We start from the raw sequence: 24,503 nt of genomic DNA, 5'->3' as shown, positions 1-24,503 counted from the left end.
CATTTTTACCATACATGAGGATCTGCTGCAAGTGCTATACCAAGATAATTGAAGACCAGTGCCCACTAATCCTGTTCCCTATATCACATGACTATAGATGGTGGTAGATGGCCAATGTAATCAGCTTAGGGATGTATGCACATAGCATTTACAAATGTTAGCATTATTTGTATACACATATATAGTGTTTATATAAACTTATGGATGCTGATGCTTACCTTTCTATACTACTCAAGTGTCTTTAACTTTAAAATGGGTACCGTATACCCAGTCTACCTACAGACTATACCTAGACTACACTGCACGAGTATCAAATGCAATAGACAAATGCCTGGCACAAAAATAAACCCCCAGAAGAGAAAAGTGCTGCATTATCATTACACTGATACTAAAAATCAGCAGCGCTTATAATGCACTGGTTGAGACTGCCAAAAAATTCAAGCTTTTATCCTTCAGGTGTTGTTCACTGAATCATCTTTACATTGTTTAAACAGAACATTAAAGAGAAGGCTATTTATATTTCAAGTCATTATGGCTTGCTCTGCATTGACTTTGAATAGAGACATGAACATCTCTTTTTAGAGCAAGTCATTTTGCTTAGCTCGGTCTGTGCCAACAAACCCATTATGTAGTGTCAGATAACTAAAGAAATTGTCTTCAGTAGTTTGTCAAATCAACATACATTAGGGATGAGAGACTGGTTTCGCTTTGTAAAAGGTCTCTTATTCTGACAATCTGATTTAGCTGATTTATGAAGACAGTGCAACAAAATGGATACAAAAGACAAAGCAGTTGCTCAGAGACATTTTGATAAAGCACCAACATAGCATGCAGAGTAGTGCAATAAATAGGGGGTGCAAATAGAAAACCCATGTATGGAGCTTAAAGTGGAATGAAACCCAGCATTTCTTCTTTGCTCTAAGGCCTTTTTCACAGTGGGACATTAAAGTCGCACAACGTGCCCCTAACGCAGAGCATGTAGGTTATGAAACTGGACGTTATTTTGCACTGCTCTGTGTCTCTTGGTGCGCCGTTTTCATTGCATACTGATGGAACGAAAACACCTTACTGAGCATGTGCAACACACATAACGCAGCAAATGTATTGCTAAACGCACAGCATGCAGCACCCACTAAATATTGCTACACGTTACACACAACGCAACGTGTGCACTGTATAAATGGCGCACAGACTTTTTATCACTGTGCGTTAGTCTGAGTTATCATTTTTTATAACGTGCGACTTTAACGTCCCACTGTGAAAGAGGCCACACAATTTTTTTTAAAAAAAGTAAAACAGCATTCAAAGGGTTAAATCACAGGACTGACCCCCTCCTGCAGGGGCAGCCGCATCCAAACTGGTGATCACCTTGTCTTGTGTTTACATTCTTCACTTGATACAATTAAGCAAACATTCTCTGACTGTGCAGAAACTTCTGCTAAAGTCCTGAACTGAAACACTGTTCAGAAATCATTGCTGGGTGCATTTACACTAGAAATACAACAGTTATGAATAAGATGCACCAGCAGCTTTCAAAGTCAATAAACTGAACTTTGGGAACTTATAATTTCGAAATGAATTAGAATACTTGTGCACAAAAGCAAATATGATAATTGTATGTGTTATAAAAAGTAGGAAAACACATTTTTATTGAGTATTTTGTCAGAGGTTAAAACCGCTTTAAAGGGAACTAAGCACCCTTTCTTTCCCTGGAATTTGTAATAGCAATAGGAGCTGCCATGTTCCCCCCTCCTCTTCTCGCAGTCCTTATTTACAGCAGTCACAGATGCCATCTTCACACATTCGCTTGTGCTAACCTTTTTGAAGCATTTGTCCTAATTACCCACACCCCTCCGTTGATGAAAAGGTATTGTTTACTTCTTGCTAATGAGTGCAATAAAACAATTACTTAAATTATTAGATGGCTAAAATCTCTGTGGACGGGTCGGATGGGCAGGCATGCCGAAGTAGGCTAATAAAACCTCTGCTAAACTTTAAAGGATACCCGAGGTGACATGTGAAATGATGAGATAGACATGTGTATGTACAGTGCCAAACACACAAATAACTAGGCTGTATTCCTTTTTTTCATTCTATGCCTGAAATAGTTAAAGAGAAGACGAGGCAGATTTTTTAAATCTTAATAGGACACAGAGGCAAGTTCTGTGCACAATGACATGCCTCTGTGTCTTGCTGCTGCTGCCGCCAGTCCCCCCCCCCTCCAGGTTCTGCTGTCTGCCCTGATAAATAGCGCCGGGCTAGGGACAATCTGATTGTCATTAGCCTGCTGTTTACCTGCAAATGTTAATCAGTGTCGTCCTCCACCTCCCCCATTACATGCCGCTCTCGGCTAGCTTCCTCCAATAGGAACCTAAGCCATGATCCAGGAGTACTTCCTGGGTCGCAGCTTAGCTTCTGATTGGAGGAAGCTGGCGGAGGTGGGGAGAGCAGCATGTAATGGGGGAGGCGGCGGGCACTGATTGATATTTGCAGGTAAACAGAAGGCTAGCGACAAGCAGATTGTCCCTAGCGCTGGTGCTATTTATTAGGGGGACAGCAGAGCCTGGAGGGGGGGGGGGGGGATGTCGACGGCAGCAGCAAGACACAGAGGCATGTCACTGTGCACAGAACATGCCTCTGTGTCCTATTAAACTTTTAATAAATCAGCCTCTGGTTCTCTTTAAACATCAGGTATGCAAGTGAGAGTTTCTGTCCGGGTCAGACTGAGTCAGACTATAGCGCATAGTCATAAAACACTTTCCTGTCAGTAAATGGCTTCTGAGAGCAGGAAAGAGATAAAAAGGGTCAATAATTTATAGATTTCAGCTCTAGCATACTTCAATGAAGGTGTCATTGAGCAGAGACAATGAAACAGTAAACACTTAAAAACTAGATTTAAATATAAAATAAAACTGCAGGATATCTAAAAAAAAAAAAAAAAAAGTCATTTTTAGGAAAAGGAGGACAGATACAATTGTTTTTCTCATTTTATTTTCACCTCTGATGTCCCTTAAATGTAAAGATAAAAGGTTAAATGAAAGTGTTTTTTTTAAATAATGAGACATATTGTTGGCATGCATTTTTAATGTGCTATTGAGATGCCCTGGGTGCTAAAAATGGTGCTCGGTTCACTTTAATGGTATTAAATATTGTGCAATAAATAGGGGTTGCAAATGAAAAACCTATGAATGAAGCTTAAAGCAGCAGGGATGGCCATACTATCCCAGGAAAAAATAAACACATATATAGGTAGATAAATACTTGTTCTCCTTACACAACATATGTATTGTACTGTTCATGTTTTGATTTCAGTGAATTTTATACAGTAAATAAAGAGAAAACTGTTTCAGGCATTTAACATCTTTACTGCCTCTGACTGAAGCCAATCCTGATGTAATTTCCTCTCTTACTCTTATTTTTTTCTCCTACAAACTGAACTGTCATATCTAGCTCGCTTTGTAAACATGTGCGCACTGCAGGGGTGAGGTAGATTTCCTTTCTTAGCCTCGTGCCACACTAAACTGCCCTGAGCCAATCAGTGAGGTGCAGGCATATGGGAGGGGAGAGAACAAGCTTCCTTCTCCTCAACAATGTACCAAATACAGCCAGGCTGACAGAGATAAGATGTATTACAGTAGAAACATTTATGATTCAATTGGAATGCTTGCAATGCAGGGTCAGGCTGTTGACTGCATAATAAACACAGATCAGTGGGTAAACGGAATTTGATTTTACGACTAACAATACTGCATTAATGTTATTAAATGTAGGAGCAAGCCTAATAGTACAAGGGACTAAATTCCAGAGCTGGGGTAGCCCTTGAGAAGTTATTATGTCAGGCATGCAATACCAAGTTGTAATTTACAAGACAATAGATAATGAGCCTGTACTAGCAGCTTAAAGGCCCATACACACGTCGGATTTCCATGGACGGGTCGTTTGAAACAGGGCTGTGGAGTCGGTCCAAAAATCCACCGACTCCGAAGTTTAGGATTCCACCGACTCCGACTCCTCGACTCCGACTCCTCTAATTTGCATATTACAATTTTGTTGATTAAAAGTATGTAACATGAAATTCGTCTCTTAACTGCCAACGCTTAGGAATTTTACAAGACAACTGAAGTGAGAAGGATATGTAGACTACTATATTTATTCCCTTTAGACTAAAACTAGTCCTTGGTAAGAGTACTTGTAAAAGGTACAGACCGGAACAAAGAACATCTATCAGGCCCTAGGCAATGTAAGTGTGGGTACATGTAAGAATGATGTGCAGGTACTCTGCAGGGGAATGAGGAGATTGTAAACAGACAACACCTCTGTGTTCAATGTGCACAGCATTCTCAGTGGGTTCCCTGCAGCTCTGTGGGGAGTGCATTTGTAGAGTATAGTACTACTGTGTAACAAAGTAAACCTGAGACAGATGAAATTAAAGTTTTATACATACCTGGGGCTTCCTCCAGCCGCCTTCAGGATAATCAGTCCCTCGTTGTCCTCCTCCACCACCTGGATCTTCTGCTAGGAGTCCAGGTACTTGAGCCAGTCGGGCGTAGTGCGCATGCACACACTCCGCCGCCAGGTGCATACTACACCTGTGCAGCACTATTGCGCAGGTGCAGAATGTTCCTGGCTGTGGGAGCGGTATGCGGCCGGACAGCGCTGACTGGCTGAATTACCAGGACTCATAGCAGAAGATCCAGGTGGTGGAGGACAGCGAGGGACTGATTAGCCTGAAGGGGGCTGGAGGAAGACCCAGGTATGTATAAAACTTACTTTTCATCCGTCTCAGTTACCCTTTAATTTGTAGTCATCAAATCAAATTTTAACAACATATCAAATTATTTGTTTTCATCAGCAAAGGGAGTGCATACATTTGCATAAATCAGCATCAATGCAGAATTATTTCCATCTCGTTGACCATCTCTATTAGTGACACAGCTACACATCAGGCTTTATTCTTACAGCATAGATGTTATTTAGTATATATGTTACGGCCAGAACCCGAAGTTTGGCCACTTCTAGTTCTGGCCGGCCACTGCGGGTTCTGGCCGGCCAATGCGCGAAGTGGCCGCTGCGCTGCGGCCAATGTTAGAAATGGAACGATTCCTCTGACATTAATGTATCTTCTGGCCGCAGCGCAGCGGCCAAACGTAGAACAACTTAGTTCATTTAATGCAATTCAGCCGGCGGCAATGTAACAATTCAAGCCGCCGGCTTTTTCTCTGCATCTCTCTCCTTCTCCCCCCCCCCCTCCTCTCTCGCTCTCTCCTATGGGCAGCCGGGCGGGGACACGAGTGTCCCCCCCCGGAGTCGTTCGTCGCGGCAGGGGAATCCTGCCGTTCTTGCAGAGCGGGTGCTGGCAGAAGCGATGTCTGCAGCCTCCCCGCTCTGCTTTCCTGGTGCGACGAACGACCGCCTGCTGCCCATAAGAGGAGGAGAGAGAGGCAGAGAAAAAGCCGGCGGCTTGAATTGTTACATTGCCGCCGGCTGAATTGCATTAAATGAACTAAGTTGTTCTACGTTTGGCCGCTGCGCTGCGGCCAGAAGATACATTAATGTCAGAGGAATCATTCCATTTTCAACATTGGCCGCAGCGCAGCGGCCACTTCGCGCATTGGCCGGCCAGAACCCGAAGTGGCCGGCCAGAACTAGAAGTGGCCAAACTTCGGGTTCTGGCCGTAACATATATAAGAGATTCCTGTGTACACATCATATATACAGTCACAATCAGCGGGCCGAAAAACCGAAGGTACTGACGATCAGCAGATCGTCTTGCCACGAACCGTGGTTTCGGTTTTAAACCGAAAAAACGTGCAGCCCTACCAGGTGTGTATAAAACTTTTCTTTTCATCCGTCTCAGGAACTCTTCAATTGGTAGTCCCCAAACCAAATTTTAACAAGATATCAAATTATTTGATTTCATCAGCAAACAGACTTCATACATTTGCATAAAATCAGCATCAATGCAGAATTATTGCCATCTCGTTGACTATCTCTATTAGTGACACTGCTACACATCAGGCTTTATTCTTACAGCATAGATGTTATTTAGTATTTATAAAAGATTCCTGTGTACACATCATCTGTACAGTCACAATCAGATATGTATATCTGACTTTACAAATACGGGGACTGCTTTATTGAAGCAGCACAAGTAACTAATTTTTGATTGGTTTATTTCATTTTTGTGGACTAAGCACAGCTATTACTGTGTATATAAATTATTTATGATGACTATTATCTGAGAAATAGAACATTTTATAATATTTTCTATTTTAATTACAGTTTAAATTCATTAGGAGTCGGAGTCGGTGCATTTTTTCCTGACTTTAACTCCAGGTACCCAAAATTGCTCTGATTCCAACTCCACAGCCCTGGATATGGTGCACAATTGTAAGTGGCAAAACCTAGAGATGTTTGGGATGTGGGAGTGAAGGAGACAGAGTTATGGAAACCCTAAGACAACATTCCTGTGAGGTGGAGAAAGAGACTATACTCTTTACAGCTAAGCCTAGTATAGATGCAAAACGTTACCACCTTAAACAACTGCAAATGACAGTGTACAGACCAAGCAGTGAAAGTATAAGTTTGGCCCTGCTGAGCGGCATGTAGTTTCCTGTTAAGAGGGAAGAGAGACTGAAAGCTCCCTGCAGTGCCCCAGAGACATAGCAATCAACTGAAAAGTTCTGCTGTGGCTGATTGCTTCTCACATGTTTTGACAGGTGCATAGCCGGGGATGACTGCACAAATTGTCTGTTTTATCAAAGTAGAGTTTAAAGTTTAAAAAATGGGCTGGGGAGTCGGTACAAAAATCCTCTGACTCCTCAGGTTAGTATTCCACCGACTCTTCTAATTTGCATATTGCAATCTTGTTGATTGAAAGTACGTAACATAAAATGCATCTCTTAACTGACAACTGAACTGAGAGGGATATGGAGGCTGCCATATTTATTCCCTTTTAAACAAAACCAGTTACTATTCAGCTGATCTTCTGCCTCTAATACTTTTAGTCATAGACTTAGGCCTTGTTGACATACGCGCTTCTGTGCGCATTTGGAAGTGCGTATGACGTGGCAACATGCCAGAACGGCAGAAGGGTATAGACAGACCTTCTGCCGTTCACTTCAAATGCGTTGCGCAGCAGTACGATGCGCTGTGATGTGCTTGCGTACTGCTGCATGCATTCTGCCCGCTAGCGCAGAGCTGACCCATTCACCGCCAATGGATGGGATCAGCAGTGCAGCGGGTAGCAGCGCAGATGGCGTGCGATCGTACACGTTGCGTTCTGATCACATGGCCATCTGTGCTGCATAGATGTGAATGAGGCCTAAAACCAGTCCTTGGTAAGAGTATTTGTAGAAGGTACAGACAGGACCAAAGAACATCTATCAGGCCCTAGGCAATGTAACTGTGGGTACATGTAAGAGTGATGTGCAGGTACTCTGCAGGGGAATAAGGAGATTCTTCCTCTATCACACATTCTTTATGTACAATCTGAACCAGGTTTATGGGTGACAGACAACACCTCTGTGTTCAATGTGCACAGCATTCTCAGTGGAATCCCTGCAGCTCTGTGGGGAGTGCATATGTATAGTACTACTGTGTAACTTACAGTAAACCTGAGACAGATTATTATTATTATTTATTGTATTTATAAAGCGCCAACATATTACGCAGCGCTGGACAATAAATATATACAAGGATGACAGACATAGGGTTATGCACATAGAACAAAGTTATACATGCAAATTGTACAAAATACATGATCATGCAATATGGGCTGGTTAGGTAGGACCAGATGAAAGTTTTATACATACCTGGGGCTTCCTTCAGCCCCCTTCTGGCTTATCCGTCCCTCGTTGTCCTGATCCGCCACCTGGACACTCTGCTATGGGTGCAGGTACTTGAACCAGTCGGGCGCAGTGCGCATGCACACACTCCACCGCCAGAAACGTACTACACCTGCGCAGCACTATTGCGCAGATACAAAATGCTCCTGGCTGTGGAAGCGGCACGCGGCCAGACTGCGCTGACTGGCTAAATTACTGGGACTCATAGCAGAAGATGCAGGTGGTGGAGGAGGACAGAGAGGGACTGATTAGCCTGAAGGGGGCTGGGGGAGGCCCCAGGTATGTATAAAAGTTTTACTTTCATCTGTTTCAGGTACCCTTTAAATCGGAGTCACCAAACCAAATTTTAACATATCAAATTATTTGATTTCATGAGCAAAAGGAGTGCATGACCACAAACACTAGATGCCTGGAGAACACGTGTAACAGGTAACTAGGCCTGTGACTTTGCCGGTGCCTTGTCTCAGCCGGATTGCTCCTACGGCTTCAGGAAATGTCCACACATACAAAGGAGACGGCACACCACTGGCTGCAAACACATTTGCTGTATTGGGAGCAAGTATACACTACATGTTACGGATATTACATCCTTTTTTGACACCTGAAGAAGGATGTAATATCTGTAACATGTAGTGTATACTTGCTCCCAATACAGCAAATGTGAAAGAAGTGCATGAATTTGCATAAACTAGCATCAACGCAGAATTATTTCCATCTCATTGACCATCTCTATCAGTGACACAGCTACACATCAGGCTTTATTCTTACAGCATAAATGTTAATTAGTATATATAAAAGATTCCTGTGTACACATCATATATACAGTCACAATCAGATATGTATATCTGACTTTAAAAATACGGGGACTGCTTTATTGAAGCAGCACAAGTAACTTTTTTTGATTGGTTTATTTCATTTTTGTGGGCTAAGCACAGCTATTACTGTATATATAATTTATGATTACTATTATCTGAGAAATAGAACATTTTATCATATTTTCTATTCTAATTACAGTTTAAATTTATTAGGAGTCTGTGCATTTTTTCCCGAGTACCCAAAAATTGCTCCGACTCCTCGACTCCAACTCTACAGCCCTGGAAAAAATGTCTGCAACTGCACCATTAAAAGGACTTTGTTAACAGCCCAATGCTAAAAAGTTTGGACCACAGGTACGACTCGTAGGAGTTTCCCAAATTTCAACTTATCTTAATGAGAAAACTTTATCTACAGGGGATAGGAACTTTCACTACCCTGCACAAACTTTTGTGAACACCTATAGAATCAAAATTACTAAAATTATTAACACTACTGCATAAAGACACTTCTGTCTAATATATATATATATATATATATATATATATATATATATATATATATATATATATATATTATATATATATATACACATGGCAACCTACTAGCCAATGTCACTAAACCAGTGAAGCCAGCCATCACGTTTATTTTCAAGACTACATAGGTAAACAGCCTCCTGGGTAGGGATGATCGATGAGATGCAAATATTTCTGAGTATACGCAAATGTTTGCAAATGTTTATGTAAATATATGCAGTTAGAAAATGGACCAGTCAACTTAAACCTAGGTTTAAATTGGTCTATTTTGAAGCTGCGATTTGCATAAAAATGTGCATAAACTCTATAATATTTGCATTGTATTGACCATCCCTACTCCCAGGTATTTACAATGTCAAGGTTCAATGTGGAGTTAAGACCTGAAGACAATGTGATTTTCATAAGTTTAAATCAAAGGTTTGTTCTTTTGTCAATAGCTATAGCTGTTCAATCACACAGCAGTCACTGAACATTATTATAATGCTAGGAAGCTGGAGAGGATCAGTTTGTCAAATGTCACAAAACATTTTGTACACATCCATTGACCCAGTGTGGTATAGGAGAGGATTTGTCTGCAATGGAATACAGTTTCCCTTGGTAGATACAAAGAAGTCTTCTGGGAAGGGGGTGTGCTGGATCTTTAGCTTGGCCATCGGGATGCCAGAATTCAAGGTTAGGAAATGACAAATACTTTACTTAGAATTATGTTTTTGTCAGCTTATTTTTAATAGCTTGTCCTCTATCTTGTTCCCAGTCTACTAGCTATGCCTCACAAATAGTCCATACTTAACACTTAAAGCCCAAGTAATTACTTATAAGGAAGTGAAGAGGGTAATGTGGTGCTATATAATTCAGCACTGCCCAGCATACCTTACTATTCCCTGTTGCTATTTTCCATAATGAAGAGCATCTGCAGCCCCTTCCTACTGTATGTGCCCTTCTGGCATATTATGCTTTATACTAATCGGTGCAGTACAAAGCTACATGGCCGTCTCTCACCTGCTGCTACTCTCCATGCTGCATCAATAAAAAGAATAACTTTTCCTGATCAAAATTTGATTTACACTAGCCTCTCTTGGAACACAACTCTGACAAACTACAGTAATAAGCGTAACAGGGCATTGCATTCTTCTGGCACAAAGCTAAAATAACAGTATGCACAGGGGTGTCTGCGGGCCTCAGGCAATGGTAATATCACGGGGAGTTCCTATGGCAAGGAGGGTCACCAATCCTCCTCAAATCCAGTCATTCCACACAATCTCCATAAGGAACTCGACCCTCTGCGGATTCTTATCCAACGATGAGGTTTATTGAAGTGTTACAGCAAGTATACACAGCATGTCACTACCAGCACAACGTTTCGGGCAAGGTGCCCTTTCTCAAGTGCTCCTTGCACTTGAGAAAGGGCACCTTGCCCGAAACGTTGTGCTGGTAGTGACATGCTGTGTATACTTGCTGTAACACTTCAATAAACATCATCGTTGGATAAGAATCCGCAGAGGGTCGAGTTCCTTATGGAGATTGTGTGGAACAAAGCTAAAATAACCTTACTCCAGTTACTGGAAAAAACATGGTGGTCACCTGGAAATAATCCGAAGAGGGCCATGCACCATGTGACAGCGGCCCAGTCCAGAGAGCAATCAATATCTTCGCAATTGAAAACCAGTTAGGCAACACTTAATCTTTGATCAGATTTAAAGGACACCTGAAGTGAGAAGGATATGGAGGATATGTGTATGGTGTATTTGACTTAAAGAGAACCCGAGGTGGCTTTGTATAACGTTAGTGGGGCACAGAGGCTGGTTGGGCACACTAACACCAGCCTCTGTTGCCCCATGGTGTGTGTCAAAGACCCCCCTGCTCGCCGCTATACCCCCGCAATGCTGGCGACACGCAGCGTGTCGCCAGCACAATGTTTACCCTAGCGCTGTCTGTCAGCGCCGCTCCGCCGCCTCCTCCGCATCGCCGCTACCCCGCCCTCGTCCCTTCCCTCACGCTGATTGGAGGGAAGGGACGAGGGCGGGTAGCGGCGATGCGGAGGAGGCGGGGGAGCGGCGCTGACAGACAGCGCTAGGGTAAACATTGTGCTGGCGACGCGCTGCGTGTCGCCAGCACTGCGGGAAGGATAGCGGCGAGCAGGGGGGTCTTTGACACACACCATGGGGCAACAGAGGCTGGTGTTAGTGTGCCCAACCAGCCTCTGTGCCCCACTAACGTTATACAAAGCCACCTCGGGTTCTCTTTAATAAAACGGAGGACGTACCTCCGTGAAACACTGTCTCCTTTTGATAAATATATTTTTACTTTTTTAAACCCATTGCCCTATTTCCTGGCTTGATGGATATCATTTTAAAGCTCTCTTTCTCCTCTTTCTGACGACACCTAAATCGTTGCCCTACACCATTTAGTTTTCTCTATTTTCGCGATCAAAATCGCGGCCACGGCAAATTCAATCGCGAAAATAGCAAAAACTAAAAGGCGTAGGGTGGCGGTTTATATATCATTGGAAAGAGGAGAAAGAGAGCTTTAAAATGATGTGCATCTTTCCAAAGTTTCTGCACTGCTCGGAGTCCCTTTAAAGGGGAACTGAAGTAAGAGGTATACGGAGGCTGCCATATTTATTTCTTTTTAATCAATACCAGTTGCCTGGCAGCCCTGCTGATCCTCTGCCTTTAATACTATTAGCCATAGCCCCTGAACAAGCATGCAGCAGATCAGGTGTTTCAGACTTTCAAGTCAGATCTGACAAGACTAGCTGCATGCTTGTTTCTGGTGTTATTCAGATACTACTGCAGAGAAATAGACCAACAGAGCTGCCAGGCAACTGGTATTGATTAATAGGAAATAAATATGGCAGCCTCCGTATGCCTCTTACTTCAGTTCCCCTTTAAGTCGCAATATATCAGTGGCGTGTCCTTTCACCCAGAACCACCGTGACGTCCAGATGCCGCACGCTTACTTTTTACAGTAGCGTGCTGGCGCTCTGGTTTCCATGACAGCCAGTAGATGCTAATGACGTTCCCTACGTGACACTGGATTTCCCACGTGACCTACAGCGGGATCTTGGTACCCAGCTGGCTAAGAGGGACGCAAGCGCTTCTTGGCTAGGCACTTGTTGTCAGCCACATCTTGAACGGATGAGACCTGTACTCTTCCAGCAATAGTATTTTAGAGCGCACCCTTTCTCTTCTCTTCGGATATGGAGGAGGACATATTTATTTCCTTTTAAACAATGCAAATTAAAAAAAAAAAAAAAAAAAACTAGGGCAGGAGAAGCAGGGGCCCCGGGGCTCTGCCACTGCGCCGGAACCCCTACTCTACATGCAACACCCAAAGTTCAGTGTAGGTGGTCCCCATCGCTCCCAGAACTAAGGTCCACCTGAACTGCCATTTTGGTGTTGCATGTGGAGTGGAGGTCCCGGACAGTGGCAGAGCCCTGGGCCCCTGTTTCTCATGTGCCTTAGTGTCTTTTGTTATTTAAACTCTTACTTATGCAGCTCCTAGTGACAGGTCAGTGTAGGGAGGGGGCCCGGAGAGGGATACCTGCACGCAGTGCCCCCTGCAGGTCACATGATCAATGATTGTGTGTGTGACTGAGGTCTCTCTCCTGTGACTGTCTAAGGCCGCCTGTTTCAGCTCTTGCTGGAATTATACTGCAGACACAAATGCATGTATTTGCATCTTTTTATTAGCTGACAGGCTGTCTGTGGACCCATTTAAAAAAAACAAGTGCTGTCTTGGAGTGTGCATTTGTTTCCTGTGTTTGGCATTTAGTTTATGTGGCAGCCGTGGGTGGTTGCCCCAGTTGGTGGGAGCACTGGGGTCCACCTGCACTGCCCTTTTGGTGTTGGGGGGATGGTCCAGGAAAGTGGAAGAGCCAAGGCAAACAATGCAAATAGCCTGGCTGTCCTGCCGAGCCTCTGCCTCTAATACATTTAGCCATAGACCCTGAACAAGCATGCAGATCTGATGTTTCTGACTGAAGTCTGACTGAATCAGCTGCATGGTTGTTTCGGGTGTGTGATTCAAACACTGCTGATGCTAGTAAGATCATCAGTAGGCATAAGTTCCTCAGAGGTCTGCCACTCGGTTTCTGAATTCCGAGTAAAACTTGCAGACCGTGGCAGGGGCATGTTCCTTTACCCTTTCTTCAGATTGCAATCGCAAACGCTGTAGTGAGAATGCATTTATAGGGATACATTAGCAGCAGCGCTTTGCTTATCCCCGGCGATCAGTAAAGCGCTGCAAAAGGGCCCAGTGTGAACCAGCCCTTAGGCCTCGTTCACATCACCAGCACAGAATGGCCGTGTGATCGGAATATCACACGTACGATCACACGTCATATGCGCCGTGCTGCTGATCCCTTTCACTACAGTGAATGCATTTTCCAGAAAAATGCATGCAGCAGTGCGATAGCGCATTGCACTGCTGCACTGTGCATACGATGGGAACGGAAGAAGTGCTGTCTATGCACTTCTGCGGTTCTTGCATGTTGCAGATCATACGGGCTCCCAAAATGCGCACGGCAACATGTATGATGTGAATGAGGCCTTAATCAGCAGGACAGCCAGGCAACTGGTATTGTTTAAAACAGGGCTGTGGAGTCGGTACAAAAATCCACCGATTCCGAATCCTCTAATTACAATCTTGTTGATTGAAAGTATGTAACATGAAATTCGTATCTTAACTGCCAACGCTTAGGAATTTTAAAAGACAACTGAAGTGAGAAGGATATGGAGACTGCCATATTTATTCCCTTTAGTCATAGACTAAAACTAGTCCTTGGTAAGAGTACTTGTAAAAGGTACCGAACAAAGAACATCTATCAGGCCCTAGGCAATGTAACTGTGGGTACATGTAAGAGTGATGTGCAGGTACTCTGCAGGGGAATAAGGAGATTCTTCCTCTATTACGCATTCTTCATGCACAATCGGAACCAGGTTTATGGGTGATAGACAACACCTCTGTGTTCAATGTGCACAACATTTCAGTGGATTCCCTGCAGCTCTGTGGGGAGCTCTGTGGGGAGCTGGTCACCCACACCCTGACACACCTCAGCGCTGATACCTGCACCAGGTTTGACACAACCAAGACTGTATGTATGCATGCATCATGTTTGGCATGAAGACAAAATAAACAAGGAAGCGGATCAAGGTTACAGTTGCCCGGCTTGCTTTGTTGTACCATATGCATTTAGACTTTTTTCCAAAGTGATTGTACCGGTTGCACGTCCCTTTGCTTTTGTGTATCTGTTGCCACATAGAGTGTTGAGGTGAAGATTTTTGTTTTTTAAAAGGATTCATGCAGGCTGCTTTTCTGTCCCCCTCAAGAAACAGTACTGAGTGCCGAGTGGTGTGTGTTGCTGCAGTGTACTACAAGTACTTGTAAAAGGTACAGACCAGAACAAAGAACATCTATCAGGCCCTAGGCAATGTAACTGTGGGTACATGTAAGAGTGATGTACAGGTACTCTGCAGGTGAATAAGGAGATTCTTCCTCTATTATGCATTCTTCATGCACAATCTGAACAAGGTTTATGGGTGATAGACAACACCTCTGTGTTCAATGTGCACAACATTTCAGTGGATTCCCTGCAGCTCTGTGGGGAGTGCATATGTAGAGTATAGTACTACTGTGTAACAAAGTAAACCTGAGACAGATAAAATTAAAGTTTTATACATACCTGGGGCTTCCTCCAGCCCCCTTCAGGCTAATCAGTCCCTTGCTGTCCTCCTCCGCCACCTGGATTTTCTGCTATGAATCCAGGTACTTGAGCCAGTCTGGCGTAGTGCGCATGCACACACTCCGCCGCCAGGAGCATACTACACCTGTGCAGCACTATTTTATGAGCAAAAAGAGTGCATGCATTTGCATAAATCAGCATCAACGCAGAATTATTTCCATCTCATGGACCATCTCTATTAGTGACATGGCTACACATCAGGCTTTATTCTTACAGCATAAATGTTATTTAGTATATATAAGAGATTCCTGTGTACACATCATATATACTGTACAGTCACAATCAGATATGTATATCTGACTTTAAAAATACGGGGACAGCACAAGTAACTAATTTTGATTGGTTTATTTCATTTTTGTGGACTAAGCACGGCTATTACTGTATATATAAATTATTTATGATAACTATTATCTGAGAAATAGAATATTTTATCATATTTTATATTTTAATTACAGTTTAAATTTATTAGGAGTCGGTGCATTTTTTCCCGACTCCGACTCCAGGCACCCAAAATTGCCCCGACTCCGACTCCACAGCCCTGGTTTAAAAGGACACTTCAGGTGTTCTTTAAAGAGGAACTCCAGTGAAAATAATTTAATATAAAAAGGTGCTTAATTTTTACAATAATTATGTATACATGATTTAGTCAGAGTTTGCTCGTTGTAAAATCTTTCCTCTCCCAGATTCACATTCTGACATGTATTACATGGTGACATTGTTACTGTGGGCAGATTATGTAGCTGTTCTGGCTTTAACAGACAGCTATAAACAGCCATTTCCTGTGTGTGTCATTGTTACATTGTGGCAGTTTGCCCAGAGTACCGTATGCCGGTACCAGAGCCTCTTGTGGGAGGGGTTTCAGCACAAAAGCAGTCATACAGCGCCCCCTGATGGTCTGTTTGTGAAAATCATATTTTTCATGTAAAAGTGGGTATCAGCTACTGATTGGGATAAAGTTCAATTCTTGGTCGGAGTTTCTCTTTAAGTAGAAATCCATATAAGAACTAATTGAACTGCTGCTATTGCTAGTTGTATACTGATCTATGCAGCCATTGATCAACCACTGCTCCTCCCTGAGCAAAACTGATTACAATAGAACCTTAGTTCACAAGAATAATTTTTTCCCGGAAACATGCTTGTAATCCAAAGCGCTCTTACAGCAAAGCGATTCCCCTATAAGGATTAATGGAAACTGACGATTCGTTTCACAATCCCCCAAAAAATGTATAGAAAATATTTAACCACTTCCATACCATGAAATTGTGTGCTGATCTGTGCTGCGTGGGCTCTCCAGCCCACAGCACAGATCAGATAGCAGCCAGGCCGATCATCGCCGCCGGCTGCTTGCGCTTGCGGGGGGGGGCTCTTCAAAGCCCCCCTCCGCAGCGCTTCCTGGCCCCCTTCCCTCCCTCTCCCTCCCCCTGTGAGCGGCGCAGGACGGATTTCCGTCCTGCGCCTGATGGGATAGGCTTTAGCCTATCAGATGCCGGCGATCCCCGGCCAATCAGAGGCCGGGGATCACCGATCTCCTCTACGGCGCTGCTGCGCAGCAGCGCCGTATACATGTAAACACCGGGGAAGGTCTTCCCCGTGTGTTTACATTTACCCTGCGAGCCGCCGATCAGCTCGCAGGGTGTTCACGGAGACACCCTCCATGAGCTGACATGAAACATGTAAAAAAAAAAGAAAGAAAAGACTCACTTTAACAGAACCATTGCTATCTGTTGGCTCATCTCAACGTTTTCCTTTCTTTTGTGTGGCTTTTAACCTTCCTAGCGGTAACCCCGAATGTAGTTCGGGGTAAGCCGCGCAGGAGGTTCTCTCAGGCCCTGCTGGGCCGATCTGCGTAATTTTTTTTTTGCTGAACGCAGCTAGCACTTTGCTAGCTGCGTCAGCACACCGATCGCCGCCACCTCGCGCCGATTCGCCGCTATCGAGGGCAAATGTGATACAGAGGCATGTTCCCTGGTCCATGACATGCCTCTGTGTCCCTTATGCTCTGCTTTCTGTTCCCCCCCTCCCCCGACGACCCTCCAAAATTGGTGACATTCAGCTTGTCGCCAATCTCGAGAGGTAGGGGTAGCGTTCCTAATTCCCTTCTCCAACTGCCATTGGCCAGCACTGTCTCCCCCGGCTGCTCCCCCGCCTCTATGCAGGGATCACAAAAATTATAATTAATGATTGCTGGCCACAGGAGCGGCAGGGATTGTAGCCACCTGATCTGGCCAGCCCCCCGGATCAGGTAGTGTGTTCTTTTTAAATATAATTTGCCGTCTCGGTTTCCCTTTAACAAGGAAATTATCGAATGACAGCTGCTTTTGCCTACTTACAAAGATTTCACAGAAATGTGACATTATACAGTCACTACATTCAGATAAAGCACAATCATGCAGTGTCAAAGGAAGAACCATTGGCTCAGTTGTGGCATACGTTCTGTGCTTGTATATCAGAACGTTGCTTCCTTATGTCAAAATTTCATAAACATTGTTGCTCGTCTTGCAAAGCGCTCTTAAAACAAGTTAATTGCAATCCAAGCTTCTCCTGTATTATTATTGCCCTAATTTTTAGTCAGCTTTGTTTATTTTGAAATGTTTAGGGATTCAAACATCTACTCAAATCCGAAAACACGGTGTAATTTATAGTGTGTATAATTAGCATTAATGCTACCTATGGTCAACACAGGCAGATATTTCTCAACAATCAAGTGAAGCTTATAATGTTCTAACTTCTGACTATATATTTTTCCCTGCCAGTCTTTGGTACAATACAGCTATTTCCCTCACTTGACTAACTGCTCGTCACAAACATGTCTGTGGTCTCAGGCTGTGACAGAAACATTTGTCAGCATGACAGTAACGACCATTACTGAAAACATCATTCAGAGCTTTGCCTTAGCAGCTGTATATTTGAATGGCATGTTAAGAGCTTCACCAGAAGGCCCATACACACACAGTTGTGGGAAGGTTCTTTTTTTAATCATTTTAGATAACCATTCAGAGTGTGTACAGGTGTCTCTGATGCTGGAAAACCGCTGGCCGGTGATCAAACGTGCTGAAAAATGATACTTATTATTCTGCTGCACCTTGTTCTTGCTGGTTAACCCGCTCCCATCATGTTTCTACAGGGCTTGGTCACTCAAAACCCTACAACCCGTCAAGCAGATGGGACAAAGAGGCATGTTCCCTGGTCAATGACATCCCTCTGTCCCCCCCTATGAGTCGCTTTCTGCCTCCCCCAACCCCCCAAAAATTCCGACATGCAGCTTGTCTGCAATCTTGAGGGGAAGGGGCATCCCTTGCATGGGAGGCAACCCTGAAAAACACCCACTGGGGACTTTCCTGACCCCAGCTGTCATTGGATAAGCTCTGCCTCTCCGCCACCTCCCTGCACTCTGCAAATGGAAAGTTCAAAACACTCTACCCCCGCAATTCAAGCCGGTAGGTGCAGGATCAGGAAAGCCAAGCCAATCCACAAGTGAACACAGAAGGATCCGCAAACCAAGCACTGGTTGAAACACGCTGATGTTCTTTATTCAAAAATTCCACATGGCAATTGCAATAAAACCACAAGGTTCAACACCCTGCACTCTGCTCTGTGATGAGACACGCAGAGCTTGTAGCATTGTGACCCTAGGGGGTCACTGAAAGCTGATATGCTCACCTCGGGTTCCCTTTAAGTGCTCAGAAACAATTTGGGGCACTGTTTTTTTGTGTCATCTGTCTATTCCAGCATTATATCCAGAAAGAGTGTTATACAATACCATGACTTGTGGCACTAATGTGGATGTAATGTATTTATCATCATGAGATGCTATTTATAAACAACTTTAATTCAGTCAAGAAACATAGTTAAAAAAAGAGAATTGGCATGCATATAAGAAGCTATATTATCTCAAGGAAAATACCAAGTTGCTTGCTATCTGGACTAAAGTCGATGGATGTGACCGCATCTTTATGCCCTTTGAAATGATGTTGTAACGCTGGATCTTCCTGGAAATAAGGAAATAAATATAAAACACATTAATATTAGCATACTAGAGTATTTGTATTGTGAAAATTCATTTGAAAAAAAAAAAAAAAAAAAAGCACAATCTACTCTCGCACAGATCCTCCCCTTCCTGACGCCTAACCCTAAACCCCCCCCCCCCTTCCTGACCCCTAACCCTAAACCCCTCTTGATGGCTAACCCTAAAACCCCCTTTCCTGACCCCTAGCCCTAACCCCCTCTTGATGCCTAATGTTCTAATTTTTTAAACAATAACACATTTTAAAAAATATAATGTAATTTTCAAAACAATAATTATCGTGCGCCATTTTCTGCTTTGGGCACCTTATAACTGATACTTTCATTAGCTCCTATGGGGAGCCCAAATCATCCATCAGCTGCAGGCGCACAAATTTCATGCTCAGAATAATTCTGCATGACAGTTCCCTGCCCATACAAATTCTATGGGCCTGTTCACAGTACTGTGTTGTAACCGATCGCATTATTCTAACTCGCTGCATGTCCAGTCTCCATTGCAATTCACACTCATAACACATGCATTATGCAACTGACCACTGTGAACCTAGCCTTACTTTTGGACAACTCTGTCCAGTCTCCATTGCAATTCACACTCATAACACATGCATTATGCAACTGACCACTGTGAACCTAGACTTACTTTTGGACAACTCCGTCCAGTCTCCATTGCAATTCACACTCATAACACATGCATTATGCAACTGACCACTGTGAACCTAGCCTTACTTTTGGACAACTCTGGATTTGGACATATAGAGTAAACTATGTTTTTTGGTAGTTTAAAACACTTTAAAAGCACATTTGTACACGTAGACAACTTTGTATCTCTGAAACATTGTACCTCGAGTTGTTTGTAAGTAGGGGACTGTCTTTACTGGAATTAGCAAGGCTGTACAGTGCCACAAGATTATGAAAGCTAACAACTCATTATTGGCTTTCTGAATTGGATTAGCCATGCAAAAATTTCAGATTGGTCCATGTCAATCCCAGTTCCTATAGTAGTAGTACAAAACAGTCTCCAAGTTCCATTTCAAACTACATTTGTGTGAGCTAGTCTACTTTAGGGGACCCAGCAGGAAACCTCATAGGGAACTTCAGCTAATGTGATTGGGTGGACAGCATACTTTCAAACTCCTAGGTTTCCAAAAGGTTGTAGCAAACTATCCCCACATTATTTGCAAATCACAATGCTTTGTGCTGTAACAGGGTGCTGTGATTTGAGAACTGCTCTTTATGAGGTTACCTGCTTGGTCCCCTAAAACAGACTAGCACCCATTTGTGCACATTTTATTACATTGAAACGCAATGCACAATCTTTCCAGTGATTTTGCAATTGCAAGGACTTTCGAAATGTAAATTATTGTCTGATATGTCCACTACTGTGATGCAATTTCTCCATAAATGGTGTGCCTGCTGCATTCTTGGTGTGTTTGCATTTGTCAATGGGAGCACAAACAGATCAAAACCAAACGCAAACGTACAATGAAAATTAAAAGTCTAGTTTAGGGGACCCAGCAGGAAACCCTCTTACAGCACGAAGGGTTGTGATTGGCCAAATAGTATGAGCGTAGTTTATTACAACCTGTCTGAAATCCAGCAGCTCCAGAGGGTGCTGTCCACCCAAATCATGTTAGTGAGATTTCCATATAAGGTTTCCTGCTGGGTCCTCTAGAGTGACTAGCGACAGAAATTGCATAAAAAAATGGAGAGGCCATGTACAAAAAATGCAGGCAGAACGTGAGGTGAGAGACGTACATAGGTTGACATTTATTTCCTTTAAGGGCTCGTTCACATGATTTAGCACAGATGGCCATGCGATCAGGGCAGCACAGTGGCGTAGTGGTTAGCGCTCCCGCCTTGCAGCGCTGGGTCCCTGGTTCGAATCCCAGCCAGATCAACATCTGCAAGGAGTTTGTATGTTCTCCCTGTGTCTGTGTGGGTTTCCTCAAGGCACTCCGGTTTCCTCCCACATCCCAAAAACATACGGATAGGTTAATTAGATCCCCCCTAAAAATTGGCACTAGACTGCAACACATACACTGCACAATACATACATAGACATAGGACTATGGTAGGGAATTAGATTGTGACCTCCTCTGAGGGACAGTTAGTGACAAGACGATAAACTCTGTACATCGCTGCGGAAGATGTTGGCGCTATATAAATACTAAATAATAATAATGCAACGCGTACGGTCACACTCCATCTGCACTGCTGATCCCATTTACTACAGTGAATAGGTCAGCACTGTTTCCCAAAAAATGCATGCAGCGGTGCGATGGTGCATTGCACTGCTGTGCAGCGCATGTGATGGGAACAGCAAAAGTGCTGTCTATGCATTTCTTGCGTGTTGCACGGCAGCGCATATGATGTGAATGAGAAGTAGACCTGAACTTTTACACAGAACAGAAAGAAAACAGACAAATGCACCCTGCATGTATTTAGAGAATTTAGCCTAATTCCCCCTCATCTATTATTAATCTAACTGTAATTTTATCTCTCAGCTGTGTCAGCTTAGGACTCTCCTCTGCCATACCCTATGGCCTCGTTCACATCTGCTGCGCTGAAAAACGTGTTAAAGCGCATGGTAAAAAACGCATGCGCTTGTGCGCGCTTTAGTCCGCGTTTCTGTGCGTTGCGCTGCGCTTCTTTAAAGCACGTTTTGCTTACTGTAGCAGCAGCAGTTGTCAATAAAACTTTGTTTTTGTATGTAAATGTATTTTTTTCTCCAATTAGGGGTAAAAAACGCATGCGCTTCTATGCGCTTGTACGCGCTTCTATGCGCTAAAAAAGCGGACCCATTCACTTGCATTGCTGTGCGCTTTACAGCTCAGCGCACAGAAATGCATGCAGCCCTACGTTTCTGTAACGCTGCTCAGCGCAGCGCATAGATGTGAACCAGCTACATTTAGTTACATGGACAAATGAATACCTTGCTGAACGCACAGGGCAGTGCGCTGTGGAAAGCGCACAGAAACGGCCCTGATGTGAACGAGGCCTAAGTCTGCTTTCATGGTATCAGGAAGTGCACACACAGCAGAATTATTGCAGCATGTGTTTCAGCTGTAACAAAGAAATGTTTTTCTTAAAGTGATCCTTAACTGAAAATAAAAGCAAGAGTTTCACTTACCCGGGGCTTGGACCAGCCCCCCTCCCCCACAGACCCTCCATTTCCCCGCCACGGCTTACTTTTGGCTCTGCCGACTAATCAGTCGGCGGTCCACTGCGTCCTTGCCACCCGTATTCTTGTAAGCATCCTGCGCAGTAAAAAGAGAACATTTTAGGGCTCTTGCACACTACATGGGATTTCGTTTTTGCATTCCGATTAAAAAACATAGCAGCATGCAGTACATTGTTTAATCTGAATCAAACAACATTGGATCAGAAAAAAATTGGAATCACATGTACTGTGCAAGAGGCCTTACTGCGCCTGCACAGGACACTTTCGATGATGTGAACCCTTATGCTGGATACACACGGTGCGTTTACGCACTTGATGCGCCCATCAACTCAATTATTTCCGGCATGTCCGATTCGCATTTCGATGGATCATTAGGTCGATTTGGCATACTTTACATGTAAATCGACCTAACAATCATCAAAATGCGATCGGAAATAATCGAGGTGACGCGAATCGACGGGCACATCGAGTGCGGGAACGCAAAGTGTGTATCCAGCATAACAAGGATACACATGGCAAGTGCTGTGCAGGCACAGTGGACCAAAAGTAAGCCGATAGGTGTGTGGGCACAGGATGGCTGGGGGGCTTAGGCCCAACCCCCGATTAAGTGAAACGCTTGCTTTCATTTTCAGTTAAAGATCACTGGGTTATTATGCAGAAAGACAACACTGTGAAGTAAAATGCAGATCTTCCTGCACAGAGCTGTCACAAGCAAACATATGTGTCCTCCTGCCCACCGAGCCCTATAGCGGCAGCGCAGCACAGCCGCATAACACGTGAGGGAAGGAGGGCCGGGGAACCCGCAGTTGTTATGCAGTGACCTCACCAGAACAGAAGCCATGGAACCGGGAAGCGGCACTTTCAAACCATTACACGACAGCCTTCCTTCCTAGTCACATGACTGGGGCTGGGTGACGTCATGCACCATGCGACTGAAAATGGAGGCGGGCTTTGGAGGTTGTATACGGCCAGTCGGCCACACAGACAGTAGTGTGATATTCTAGACTAGACTGGCTGCGGTGCAACGGGACCTCCTTATCCCACATCAGTAGTAATAAGATGATGATTGCAGGCTGTGATTTAATGTCAAACTATCCGAAAAACAAGACCAAAATGCTTCAGACAGTACAGTGATTGCAGGGCAGCGAGTGTAGGGCTGCTGTGAGGGAAGCAGAACTGCAGCCATTCGAAGCACGCATAGCAAAGTAGTAAATCAGTGATCTGCAAACTCGGCTCTCCAAATGTTAAGGAACTACAAGTCCCACAATGCATTTGCTTTTATGAATCATGACTGTGGCTGTCAGACTTCGGCAATTCATAGTGGGACTTGTAGTTCCTTAACAGCTGGAAAGCTAAGTTGCAGATCATGCCAAAAGCTGCCATAATCTGGGGTCATTTTTTTTCTTACAGGGAGGAGGACTTGGGCTGTCAGCATATTTTTTTGATACTGCATTTGCAAGGAAACTGGAGGTTTTGAATCAGGAGTAGTGGTTCTCAACCTGGTTTCTGCGGACCCCTAGTGGGTACATCAGCACCTGTCAGGGGGTGCCCCAGGGGCAGCAGACAAAATGGTAGATCTCGCCACCCACCCCCAGGAAAAGTGTCGGGCAGCGTCTGTGGCAAAGGGGCGCTGTTACATACATAACGCGTTCCAGCGCAGATTCCTCTCACCGCCTCTTATTACGTCAGAGGTGCTGCTGGAAGTAACCATGGTAGTAGGATATGGCTGCGGCGAGAGGAGTCGGCCATCTATGTCCTGTTTTAGGATACTTTCACACGGACACGTTGCATCGGACAATATGATTGCATCAGAAACGTAATGCTATTATATTGTGCTGGTAATGTAAGTTATGTTGTGCAGCACCAGACAATGTGCATGTTTACACTTGCAATAAAGCCTACCTTAAAGAGACTCCGTAACAAAAATTGCATCCTGTTTTTTATCATCCTACAAGTTCCAAAAGCTATTCTAATGTGTTCTGGCTTACTGCAGCACTTTGTACTATCACAGTCTCTGTAATAAATCAATGTATCTTTCCCTTGTCAGACTTGTCAGCCTGTGTCTGGAAGGCTGCCAAGTTCTTCAGTGTTGTGGTTCTGCTATGCACTCCCCCCTCAGGGGGGAAAGAAACACACAAATGATCTCTTGAGATTCAAAAGGAAGGCTGTATACAGCCTGCTTGTGTATGGATGTATTTTCTATGTGTGGACATACTGTACATCAACCTACTTCCTGTTTTGGTGGCCATTTTGTTTGTTTATAAACAAACTTTTTAAAACTGTTTTTAACCACTTTTAACCACTTCTCAACCGCAGGGTTTTTCACCTAAAAACCACAGCAATTTTAACATTTCAGGGAG

At 43.9% G+C, this 24,503-nt stretch overlaps 1 protein-coding gene across 6 annotated transcripts in view; it reads right to left on the bottom strand.

The window, feature by feature from the left end:
- POC1B (POC1 centriolar protein B) overlaps positions 1–23,071 on the bottom strand; it is a 218,447-nt gene extending 195,376 nt beyond the window's left edge. For 5 of the 6 annotated variants that reach the window (XM_068276831.1, XM_068276827.1, XM_068276829.1 and 2 more), the window contains exons 1-2: positions 22,970–23,071; positions 18,844–18,928 (exon numbers count right to left, since the gene is read on the bottom strand). In XM_068276831.1, coding sequence (XP_068132932.1) covers positions 18,844–18,928; positions 22,970–22,984 — 100 coding nt within the window. In that variant the 5' untranslated portion in view covers positions 22,985–23,071. Of the gene's footprint in view, positions 1–18,843; positions 18,929–22,151; positions 22,220–22,969 lie in introns of all 6 variants that reach the window. The other variant, XM_068276828.1, reaches the window with a different exon arrangement.
- Between the last annotated feature and the right edge of the window lie 1,432 nt (positions 23,072–24,503).

The sequence above is a fragment of the Hyperolius riggenbachi genome, chromosome 3 (assembly GCF_040937935.1).
Source record: "Hyperolius riggenbachi isolate aHypRig1 chromosome 3, aHypRig1.pri, whole genome shotgun sequence".
NCBI classification, from domain to species: domain Eukaryota; kingdom Metazoa; phylum Chordata; class Amphibia; order Anura; family Hyperoliidae; genus Hyperolius; species Hyperolius riggenbachi.
The sequence above is the reverse complement of the archived record's forward strand: the minus strand, read 5'-3'. Positions and strand labels throughout refer to the sequence as shown.